The sequence below is a fragment of the Engraulis encrasicolus genome, chromosome 9 (genome assembly GCF_034702125.1).
Source record: "Engraulis encrasicolus isolate BLACKSEA-1 chromosome 9, IST_EnEncr_1.0, whole genome shotgun sequence".
Classification (NCBI taxonomy): Eukaryota; Metazoa; Chordata; class Actinopteri; order Clupeiformes; family Engraulidae; genus Engraulis; species Engraulis encrasicolus.
Window position 1 is genome coordinate 16,656,277 of NC_085865.1, and position 12,346 is coordinate 16,668,622.

The 12,346-nt window shown below is 41.7% G+C and overlaps 1 protein-coding gene across 1 annotated transcript; it reads right to left on the reverse strand.

Moving 5' to 3' along the window:
• Nucleotides 1–416: 416 nt before the first annotated feature.
• Nucleotides 417–10,205, reverse strand: si:dkey-73n8.3 (uncharacterized protein LOC100150965 homolog). Its single transcript, XM_063206682.1, has 7 exons — nucleotides 10,132–10,205; nucleotides 9,401–9,516; nucleotides 5,621–5,776; nucleotides 5,412–5,516; nucleotides 3,020–3,229; nucleotides 1,894–2,080; nucleotides 417–1,252 (listed from the first exon to the last, which is right to left on the reverse strand). Exons 1-7 carry the CDS (start codon nucleotides 10,167–10,169, stop codon nucleotides 1,150–1,152), a joined length of 915 nt encoding a protein of 304 aa, XP_063062752.1. The 5' UTR covers nucleotides 10,170–10,205; the 3' UTR covers nucleotides 417–1,149.
• Between the last annotated feature and the right edge of the window lie 2,141 nt (nucleotides 10,206–12,346).

The following is a 12,346-nucleotide window of genomic DNA, read 5'->3' on the forward strand; positions in this document are numbered from 1 at the left end:
TCAAAGACTGTGGTAGGCTAGCCATACATTCATGGAAACAATTGTTACATGATAACCTTCAAGTTTTGGCAAAGGACGCGCTCAATTTCTTGGAAAAACGAAAGTCTTTGGGTGCGAGATAAAAAGTATCAACCTAAGGAAGAAAAATCCGCACTCACAAACTGCGTCTCATTATTTATTTATATTACCACCATGTCCAAAAAGCAAACGCGTTTCGGCTATCAAGCCTTCATCAGTGCGTGGTGTAGGACTGATGAAGGCTTGATAGCCGAAACGCGTTTGCTTTTTGGACATGGTGGTAATATAAATAAATAATGAGACGCAGTTTGTGAGTGCGGATTTTACATGATAACCTTGTCTTTAACAATGCATTATTTAACATACCTCCTTCCTTCCTTTTGCAGCATTCAGTTGTTGATTCCTAAGGTCTCTTTCTCCTCATTCACCTTTAAACCTGATTCTTCTTCCATTTTGTCTTTTATTCTTCATGCTGGTATTACATGTTCTCTAGCCTACATCCGTATTCTCTACCTGATCATTTGCAAGACAATGTTTTGATGAGTTCCAACCATCAAGGTCGGCGTAACAAAAATGAAGCGCACACAAGGCTCGAGTCACAAAATTGTATATCAAAGCCGAAAAGTAACAGAAAACTTCTGTGGTTGTAAACTGGAGCTACAGACGTGTCCAGCCTCAACTATTTTCCTATGGGAATGAATGGCCAGCAGGTGGCAGTAGAGGTGAAAGAGGGGGGCAATAGTAGTTGGAGGGAGGTGCATAGACATGGTGTGCGTTCCAATATGCAACCTTGCGTCCTGCGCCTGTGCTTGTGGCCTCATATCAGGAAGTAATACTGTACGTCATGATGACATCACTGACAACAGCATTATATTTCAATATATCGCAAAAGCTCAACTGTAAAGTCATTTTCTCATTTGAAATTGGGATGGTGAATGAAAAACAGTCCCCCAAAAGTTGTTGTGGCTAGTCTCACAGCTGGGAAACTTTATTGTTTTCTCCACGGACGAGGGGCCAGGAGGCGGGCCGAGGCCACAAGCACAAGTGGATGATGCAAAGTCGCATATTGGAACGCACACATAGCATATATGGGTAGGAGGCCATGGTGGTGGCATTATGGTGACCTGGCTGTCAGCGCCAGCGGATGCCCAGTAGGTAGCAGCTGAGAGCCCAGAGCTTGCAGGCCACCCGGTCATCACTGGCAGCCCTGGAGCATAGCGCCGGACCACAGTTCCTGTACGCAATCAGCAAATCAATCAATCAATCAATCAATCAATCAATCAATCAATCAATCAATCAATCAATCAATCAATCAATCAATCAACCAGACAGAGCCAACCAACCAATCAACCATCAATCAATCAATCAATCAATTAAACAACAGGCCAATCAATCAATAAATTAATCAATCAATCAGTAAGAAGGCTAAGTGAGAAATTTAGGCTACATGTTGAAGTTTCTGCACACAGCCATGTAAAGCACTAAGGAGCATGTTACCAAGGACTACCACAGAGGCTTCTTCTTGCCTACTTTCAACTCCTGATAAGGATAGAGGAGGTGCAATGAATACCATTACAGTCTAGACTCAATTTTGACAAAGTATGTAGGCCTAGTTACTTTAACTATTTTGTCAATGTGCCGTCAGGGTTCTACGGTCTTGTGTAGTTTTCAACTATGTCCAGTGAAGTTCCAACAAAGTGATGTTCTATTTCCTTTAACTCTGTCTCAACTGTATAGCAAGCTCCAGTCTGTAGGCTTGACACAGCCTGTATGGAAAAGTGTTATAGTCTTCTGTAGTTTTGAACTAGGGTGATATTCAATGGTGAAAGTCAGCAGGTAAACATGAAGTGCTATTTCCTGTGTCTCTTTTCTCACCTGTAGTATCCTCCAGTCTGTATGTCTGGGGTGACCGCACAGTAGAGAGTTGTGTAAGACCCCTCCTCTGGAGTCTTCACCATGAAGCCAAAGGTCTTCTGCAAGAGCTGCATGGGCCAGACCAGGTGGCGCGATATCTCAGTGTTCACTGGGCCAGGGTCCACCGCACACACAGTTACGCCCAGGTCTAATGGGAAAGTGGATTACATGACATTGGTTAGTCTTGTCATAATCACGCAAGGGCATGATCCACAATCATTTGATCTAGATTTGATGATTTTGTCTGAACATCTCACTGCTCTTAAGCCTTTTCAATTATAACCTGTTATAATCTTATTGTCACCAAAATGGTAATGAAAAAGTCTTAATCCGTTACCTAAGACTCCTTGACTTGTCCTAGCAATGTAGTTATGATGTAGTTGAGTGTTTTCAGCAAAGAGTGAACAGGCCCATCGACGGCGGCTATTGACTGAATGATTGCTTGTCATTTCATGATCATCTTATTCTTTGGATGCATGTTTTGTGTGACGGAGGTGTTCCTGCACCTGTTCGTGTCCTTCGGGGATGCGAACCTGCCACTCCGTCAAATACAACGATCCGGAAATGGGAGTCACAGCACGATACCGCTGGACATAAGGGCGAGACCCCCATCCCAGCGCTACCGATACTGTATGAGACTCAGGGAGGGAGGTTTACTAACGTTCCACGCTAACTCTGCCAGTTAGCCTCCGTTACACTTAGGCCTACATATAGGTAAAGGGAAGAAAAACTCCAAGCATTCTCCTTGCTAAAGTGAAACAGTCCTTATTGCAATAGCTTCTGCACATAAATGTTCATTGATTAGGATTGTATTTCCAAAAGATAAGATAACATAAGATAAGATCAACTTTTATTGTCTGTTTGCAGAGAAATTTGTCTTTCATGACACTTCTCCACAATCCACATGTAAATGCACATTTAAGACACACAAAACACAACATGGCCAATAGAGTCTAGTCATAGGTCCATAAGCTGTTAGGGCAGCACAGTCCAATAAAATTAAAAAAAAGTTACTAGTTATGTTACTAAGTTTCTAAGCACAAGCAAACATCTCTACTGACTGCGAGCAGTGCAGAACATCATTTACCTTCCACTCTCCTTGCCAGCTCTCTGGTGAAGAGGACGTTGGCCAGCTTGCTCTGGGCGTAGGCCCTGAAGGGGTGGTAGCTCTTCCTACTGTTCACGTCCTCAAAGTTGATCTTGCCCATCAGGTGGGCCATGGAGGACACGTTGATGACGTGAGACGGAGCCGAGTGCTTCAGGAGATCCAGCAGGAGGAAGGTGAGGAAGAAGTGGCCTTAGAAGACAAATAAACAGATAAGAAGATAGATAAACAGTAAAAATAATGTTAACCCCTCTCTCTCTCTCTCTCTCTCTCTCTCTCTCTCTCTCTCTCTCTCTCTCTCTCTCTCTCTCTCTCTCTCTCTGAAAAATAATAATAATGCCAAAGCATTTTATTATACAAAGATAAACTTTAAACTTCTATACCATTTGACAGACGCCAATAGACGCCTCTCTCTCTCTCTCTCTCTCTCTCTCTCTCTCTCTCTCTCTCTCTCTCTCTAATGCATTTTATGTATTTTTCACACTCAACACTCAAGGACATGATTCAAAGATAGAAGTAAAAACAAGACACTTTGAAGACACAAGACACAAAACTCAGAGTAAACACAAGAAAAGACAACATTTAAAAAGTCATGATAAATATGCTAGCTGAAACAGGTGAGTTTTGAGTCTTGATTTGAACAGAGATAGAGTCAATATCGCAGATGTCAGGGGGAAGTGCATTCCAGAGCTAGGGAGCAGAGCGACTAAGCTCTATTCCCCATGGTACTGAGGTGGACAGAAGGGGCAGCGAGGAGAAGGAACGGAGGGAGCGAGAGGGAATAGCAATTTGGATATGATAAGATATGATATGGAAAGATTGTGGATGGCCTCGAAAGTGTAGAGAAGTATTTTAAAATTAAGTCTGCATAATGGGGAGTCAGTGGAGATGCTGTAGTGCAGGGGTAATGTGGTGACATGAAGGGGGTTTTGGTCCCTCCAAGTCATAGTGTGTTCTTAAAAGCCCTGTGTCATGTCATAATAGTGCAGTACTATGGTAGTTAACATTTCAATTACTATTACAGCCAGGGATGCTGACAAGTGGGGACAAATGGGTCAGTTGTCCCGGGCCTTGGGAGATAGGGGGCCCATAATTGGGTCCTCATTACATTGAATGTACTGGGAGGGGGGTCCTTTCAGATGACTTTGTCCTGGGCCCAGGCAAAGCTGTCAGCGGCCCTGATTACAGCATTCCACTGGTGGAACAAAGTGCATTATGTGGCTACAGAAAACATTTGGAGAGTACTCTATGAGTATTGAATTAAAGGCCTTTGCATACTGGACATTGTATTATTCTTTACTGTGTACACACCCTGTTGTGTGCCATGCAACATCTGTGACAACATGTATTTATTTGCTTAGCCTAGAGCCTATGTTATGACCTTACTGTCACCAACATTGTAATGGCTATGTCTTAACCCTTGTAAGGTGTTCGGGTCATTTTGACCCATGTTCAGTTTTTAGCTTGAGAAAAATAGTATCAGTTATTATTCAGTGATTCAGTCATAATTATTTTTCTAGGTGACCGGGTCAAATTGACCCGAACACCTTCTATATAACCAAAACACAAACACCTTACAAGTACTTCAGGCTCTCTGCACTGTATTTTTTATAATGTTGTTAGGATGTAGTTGAGTAGTTCAGCAAAGAGTGAATAGGCCCGCCAGCGACCCCATCTGCAGTAAGAGGCTACAGTTTGAATGGTGCCATAGGGGCAGGAAAAACTCTACAGATTTTTTTATGTACAATAGCCTACACATCCCTTTCAAAAATGACCCCACAGGTTTTGGGGATGTGGACATTTTCACCAGTGCAGCAGTTTGTGAAAACTGTGGGAAAGTAAAACATCTGTCAAAATGTGTATTCCTGTTACAAATCACATGTCCAGCATGACAACATTTCAACATTATTTTTGGATTATGATCCGGCATAATCATGCATACAGTCTAAAGAAATCCAGGATTTGATAGTGTCTCTGACGGCTTGCCTTTTCATTGTCATTTTAAGCAGTGGTGACAGCGATGACATCATTAAAAACTCCACTGGTGCTTACTTGAAGCACATGGACTAGTGTGAATTTGTGGCTAAAGGAACACCTCTAGCCAGAGGCGATTCTAGTGTCAGTGGGGGCCCCAAGCGGCTGCCTGCCTAGTCTGGTGACAAGATGCGCCTCTGCCTCTAACCATTGTATTTCATTGCATAGTAAGTCACGATAAAGACCAATTTGTTGTATGTAGAAATAAATGTCTTCATTGTCTGATTACTTTCGACATGAAATTTGACTTGTCTACTTCACTGTAGGCCCTACAGATTTTACTTGACAATTTCTATGTATAAGGCAAAAACAGACTGCATTGAAAAAGATTGTTTCCTACCTAAGTGATTAACCCCAAATTGCATCTCAAAGCTGTCAGCTGTAGTTGAATATGGACAAGCCGCCACTCCGGCATTGTTGACGAGAAAATGGAGAGACTTTTCAGCTGGAACATAAATACATCGTGAATAAATGATACAATAAAGTAAGAATACATTAAAAAAAATTCTTTCTCCACAGCATAACATTAATAGAAAAACAGATCCTAACTGTTGTAGATGGTCTCAGCAAATTCACAGATGGACTTGGCGTCGGCGAGATCTAGTTTTCTGGCCACCACGCTAGCTCCGTCCACCTCTCTTCTGATGTCGGCCACAGCCCTCTCCGCTTTCTCCATGTCCCGACAAGCCAGCACCACATGGGCCCCTGAGATGGGAATAGCCACACTGTAAAAGATTTCAAACTGAAATTCACAGCTAATTGATGGGGAATAATTGCCAGCAAATTGTTTTAAATTTACAACAAATTGCAGGAAAAAAACAGTTGCCAGCAAGTCGTTTAAAATTACAACACTGTTCCGTTTTCAAAACTACTCTGACCATGGCACATGTCCTGCCCCCTCATCCGCCCGCCTCCTCCCGCCTCCACCCCCGCTGTCCGCCTCCATGTCTGAGATGCCTTCAACATGGTATCGTCCCCATCCTCCACCATGACTGAGATAGCATGGTACCATAATGCCACTCTGCTCTAAGCATATACTTCTACAAGTTCAGCCTTGCATGGGTGAGGCACAAATAATAAATCACTCAGCATAGTGTTGTCACAGTGATAGTTTCCTCAAGAGGACTTTCATTTATCAAGTCATGTCAAAGGGGAATTCAAAAACAGTCAAAATAAGGACTGTATGGAAATGCATTTGTCAAACCAATCAAGTGGTCTAAATTTAATATTATGCACAAAAAACCCATACAACATGCTATGCTACAAGATGGCTCTCAAAAGATGAAACAACCCAACCAGTTAACCTGTCAGGCAGCCAACCCGGCCAGGTAGCCAACTGGCCTTGACAGACTGGCTGGTTGACTGGCCAGCTGCCTGTCCGATTCACTGGCTGGTTGACTGGCTGCCTGGCTAAACCAGCCAGGCAGCCAGTCAACCGGACAGGCAGCCGGCCAGTCAACAAGCAAGGCAGCAAGCCAGCCAACTGACCAGGTGGACAGGCTGTCAGTCAACCTGCCAGGCAGCTAGCTGGTCAACTGGCACTATGCTGTCAGCCACCTTGTCAACAAACCAACCACTCATCTAGTCGGCTAATCAATTGATTGCCAGTACCAGTGAGCGCCAGTGAGTCAGGCGCTATGCTGTGCCATTCAGACAAGCAACCAAAGCAGTGTGACAGTCCAGGTTTATATAGTGGGGCAAGTGAACCATGTGACCAGAGTAATCAGGCATTGGGCAGGTGCTGGCAATCATTGAATCACGGCATGAAAGTGATTAGTAATAAAGTGAGGCAAGGCACTAATTGACAGATTGGTTAGGTATAGAGTGTGACAACAGGGCAACAAGAGAGATCTGTATCAAAAAGCTAACAAGTTCCTAGAATGTTCCAATCATTGATGCTCCTGCTCTAGAACTACAGTTTAAAAACAGACTGGGCTCCTTCTAAGATAGTGTTTAAAAAAGTATAAGGATATTCTTAAATCGATTGGTTTTGGCCCTTGTTTAATGCGCATATCAAAACTTCAGTTCCAAAAAGTTTTCATTCTGATCCATGTTTATAAGTAAACATTCCATATATATGTGGAATTGTCTACACAGTGGTTGGACAAAATAACTGAAACACATGTCCTTTTAATATGTGGGAAGTTTCATGGCTCAAGTGGGCCAGTCTGTTGGCCAAGATCTTCATTATTGCACATTGCACCAGTAAGGTGAAGTTGAATTGAATTGCTGGTGAAAAAGTTACCAGCTAACTGTTGTAAAATTAACAAATTTGCTGGCAAAAAAGTTACAGTCATTGTTGTGAAATTAAAGCAAATTGCTGGTGAAAAAAGTTGCCAGCTAATTGAAGTAAAATTAAAGCAAATTGCTGGCAACAAAAAGTTGCCAGCTAAATTGTTGTAAAATTTACAACAAGTTTGCTGGCAAAACAAATTGCCAGCTCATTGTTGTGAAATTAAAGCAAATTGCTGGTGAAAAGGTGCCAGCTAATTGAAGTAAAATTAAAGCAAATTGCTGGCAATAAAAAGTTGCCAGCTAATTGTTGTAAAATTACAACAAATTGCTGGCAAAAAAGTTGCCAGGTCATTGTTGTGAAATTAAAACAAATTGCTGGTGAAAAGTTGCCAGCTAATTGAAGTAAAATTAAAGCACATTGCTGGCAATAAAAAGTTGCCAGCTAATTGTTGTAAAATTACAACAAATTGCTAGCAACAAGTTGTCTGCTAATTGTTGCGTTCTTTCAATGCAAACAGTGGAAACTTCACAACACACAGCCTTTGAAAATAATGGTCCTGGGCCTCTGCTTCCATTCCTTCTCATGGGATTTTGAGATATATTCTGTTGCCGAAGCCATTAAAAAGCCAAATTGAACCACAGGGGGGGCTGCCACACCTGAGCATCGTTTATGCTCTATGACCTGCCCATCGTCTGTATAAATGGACAAACCATCATTGGCCTCTCCCATGCCCTTTTAGCAGAGAGAAGCCCGTTTTGAATTGCACTGAGCTGAAATTAGCGCACCTGGACGTCATTTACAATCAGCTGGCTCATGACCAAAGAAGGTAGATTGGATAAGCAGTATCACTCAATGGAAAATGCTTTGGCCACAGTGTAGTAGTTGGGGGCAGTCGTGGCTCAGTGGTTAGAGCACTGGGTTGGCAACTCAAGGGTTCCCGGTTCGATGCCCGACCGGACCGCAGCTGAAGTGCCCTTGAGCAAGGCACCTAAGGCTCCCCGGGCGCCATTCAGCAGGCAGCCCACTGCTACGGACTAGTGTGTGTAATTCAATGTGATTCACTAGCCCAAATGGGATAAATGCTCCGCTCCAATTGGCTTCGTAGTATGAGGGTGTTGCTTTAATGCCATAGAACTAATACATTTATGCTTAATGACATGGTGCACATGGTCAGTGTGTGCGATGCCATGATGGACAAAATTTGAACTCCACAAATTTGGTCGAAAGAGGATATCCGGTTGTCAGTGCTCAGTTTGTGGCCAAATTTACTGCAGCTGTCGGTCAGCATTAATTGCGGGGGATAATTAAGGACAGGTGACAAACATTCACTATTGTATCCTATGACCTGTTCCACACTTTACCATGCTTCCAATTTGACCATGGAAGAAGAAAATTGGACTCCCCTTGCTATCATTCCGTACTACGCTCCTATGATGTCTGTAAACCTCCTTGCTCATGACCAGGTGTGTTCGATTGAAGAGTTCAAATCAGTTCAAATTCTCTCCACCTCTATCAGGCCTGTATGCATGTTTTCAAAGCATCCAATCAGTATGTGACCTGAGCTCCATAATTTCTGCATGTGGCTTTGCATACATTTGCATTAGGACAGCAGCCCTGACAAAACAGATCTTTACAACAGTATGTTGTAAAAAGTACTATGTGCTGCTGTACATTTACAATTGTGAATTGTACTCTATATGATATCCCACAATGCATTGCACATTACAGCAGTGAATAGTAAACTGGTATATACATCTTCTTGATGTAGAATTCTAATGTGAAATCACAACAATCTTTTACAGTGCAGAATGCAATACTCAAGCTAAACTCCAAGGGGAGTAGAAGGGGATGATTGATTACTAGAAAATTATTTTTAGTGTAAAATGACATACGACACATGTATATGATGTTGTTTGGGGGGACTTTGTAATGTGTAAATATTGCATACATTTTGAGTAGACAGCCTACTCTTGGCAAGCATTATACGCTGTAGGTAATGTCTTAGAAGAGTTTATGGGTGACTGAGTATGGATATTTAAATAAAGTACATTTACAGTGTAAAAGTGTTGAAAGTAATTTGTTGAGGTACTCACCCCTTGATGCGAGGTCTCTGGCCGTCTCTTTGCCAATGCCAGTGTTGCCACCAGTCACTATGGCCGTCTGGCCATCCAAGCGGGCATCACTTGACCAATGTGTAGCAATTAGACTTCTGAAATGGTCAATATCACACTACATTACATAGCCTACGTAGTGCAGGGCTGTGCCTGTGGGGACTCATACGGGCTCTGCCTGTGGGGACTCAGGTTCAAATCCGGCCTGGGTCATTTCCCAACCCTACCCCATCTCTCTCTTACACACACTTGTTTTCCTGTCTGCTCTTCACTATCTAATGAATGCGCTAAAGCCCATAAATATACTTTTAAAAAGTGACAAAATGCAAATATGAAGAGTTCAGATGCAAAACCCCCTAAGTGCCTTTTCAGAAAATAATCTTAATTAATTTTTATTTAATACAAAACTATCAAAATTGCATATTTTTAATTTTATTTATGTAATATAACTATTTATATGTATTATCAAGTACATGAATGTAAACCGAACCAACCATGGGGTTCTCTACAAATATAGAAGTGCAGGTCTTCAGAAATGGAGATAGGGGGTTTTGCATCTGAACTCTTCATATGTAGAATACAGATTAACCAAAAGCATATACAATAAGAAAGTTAAGAAAAACTAAAATACTATTCAACTATAGAAAAGGTGAACATCCTTCCATTGAATTCTATGTAACTATATTGATTTTTTATTAGTATTCAAACCTTACCTGAGTGTCTTCATTTCCCTTCCTTTGACAAGGTGCATGGATCAGATAGTTTGCCAAGAAAATAACACTCCAAGTACTCTGAACAACGTTTTAACCTCCCAAACTGCAAAGCTCCAACCAATTGCATCACATATAGTCACAAGAATGGTGGTCTGTCCTGTCCCATGACTGTTTGAACTAATGTGTGAAATAGACCATGCAGAAAAAGACAAGCCTGGGTTTATACTCCTTCCCTCATCTTAGTGAAAGGGTCATTTTATGATTTTTTGTGATAATCAACAGCTGAGAAATAACGTACTGTATATCCTGTTGCCCTGTCAGAATTGGTGTTTTGTAACATACATTTACGACAAAACATACTTTTGGACAAATCCTTCCTGTTTGTCAATACAGTAATGGCATATGGTGACATTCCATTTCAAACCAGTCAACAAGCGTGACATGTTCCCTTTTTGTTTTATTTAACTTTCCCCTTGCTTCCCTTTCCAAATGAAGAGACCTACTTATGTGCTAAACCTGAACTCAACACCTTTTCATCCATCTTTCATACAGTGATCGAGGTTGCTTGATACACTGCCTGGTTTGACAGACAGTGAAAGAAAGGATTTTTTGTTGTTTGCACAAATGATTCTGGTTCTTGTGTAAAGCCAGTTCACAGCCAGAAAGGGCCATGACCTCTCACCATCATCGTTACAGAAACCCAGGTAGTTTCCAGCGAATCAGAGAGCAGCAGCACCTGCAGCCGGATTCTACCTGTGTCATGTGATAGGCGACTGTCTTGAACAGACAGCTTCCACCTGATCTGAGATCAGGGACACCAGTGAAGCGTTTCCTAACCAATGGTCCATGGGGTGCTTCTGTCACCATGATATTTGGAGTTTGTGTGTGTGTGTGCGTGTGTGTGTGTGCGTGCGTTTGCGTGTGTGTGTGTGTGTGTGTGTGTGTGTGTGTGTGCGTGTGCGTGTGCGTGTGCGTGTGCGTGCGCGCGCGCACGTGTGTGTGTGCGTGTGTGCATGTGTGTGGAGGGAAGATTGAATGAGCGTCTGAGGTATTACCCCGGAATTCTCCGGGGGTGTTCCAATTGGAGACCTCCTGTACGTTGTGTGAAGATGAAAACAACTTTCGAGGCACTCTTTCCTAAAGTTACAAAAACCTTTAGGCCTATTAAAATTTTGGCTACAAGCCAGAACATAGTACAGCCTGTACTTCCAGTTTTGGCTGAAAAATGGCCTGGGTGCTCAATGGAGCCAGAATCAACTCCTGCTGGACAAGTTTGATGTGTTTGTAAGGCTTCATCTCCTTTGCTCAGTGGATATATATCTAATAGGATATTCGTCATTGTACCACAAAATTGAGAATTCCTTGGTGACAGAAGCAAACAATAAGATAAATGATTAAACATAAAAGGTTAATAAAGTACTTGTAGGTATAAAAAACTATGCTTTATTAGCATACTGTATATATACAGTTTATTTTTTTTATTCTTAATATGTTTGGACCTCCAATTGAAAGATCCTGGTGGTAAATTGAGAATATTTCCATTTATTTCAGATATTTCAGATATTACACATTTTGTAAATAAAACAATGGGGTGGCAATACTGCTGGACACTGCAGTGCAGTAAACGCCAGTCAATATCTGGCACACCACTCCTGACTTTGAGAACTATGTGCCCTTTACTCCACAAGAGGGCAGGCCAGCACAAAATGAATAGCGACAAGGCAGCAACACCTTCAAAATGACCCTTGTCTGAAAACAAGCCAGACCTACTCCCATAAATGATCCTCATTTCTGGGTGTATGTTGCAAACCTTATTTTGCTTTCTATACTTTTATATGGGCCCGTATTTTATGTATGTGATCGATGTATGAATATAATGTCTGCATGTTCTGTCATGTTGTATTGTTGATTAATTATTGTTTGTTTTATGATACCTGCCTTAGGACGATGGATGAAATTTAGCAACTATATGCTATCCCCGGCATATTTATATTGATTTTTTTTTACTAATGTATTGATTAATGTGCAATGTCCAAACCAAATAAATAGGATGAATGAAAAAATGAACACCACTCTCTCAAAAAACAACATTACAGGTATATCTATAGGTTTTTCTACAATTTAATATATTTAATATAATGTAAAAAGTAATGTTTCAGATAGAGTTCCAATTTGGCCTTTAGCGAGTTGTAATGGGGGAAAGGGCACTTCTGAA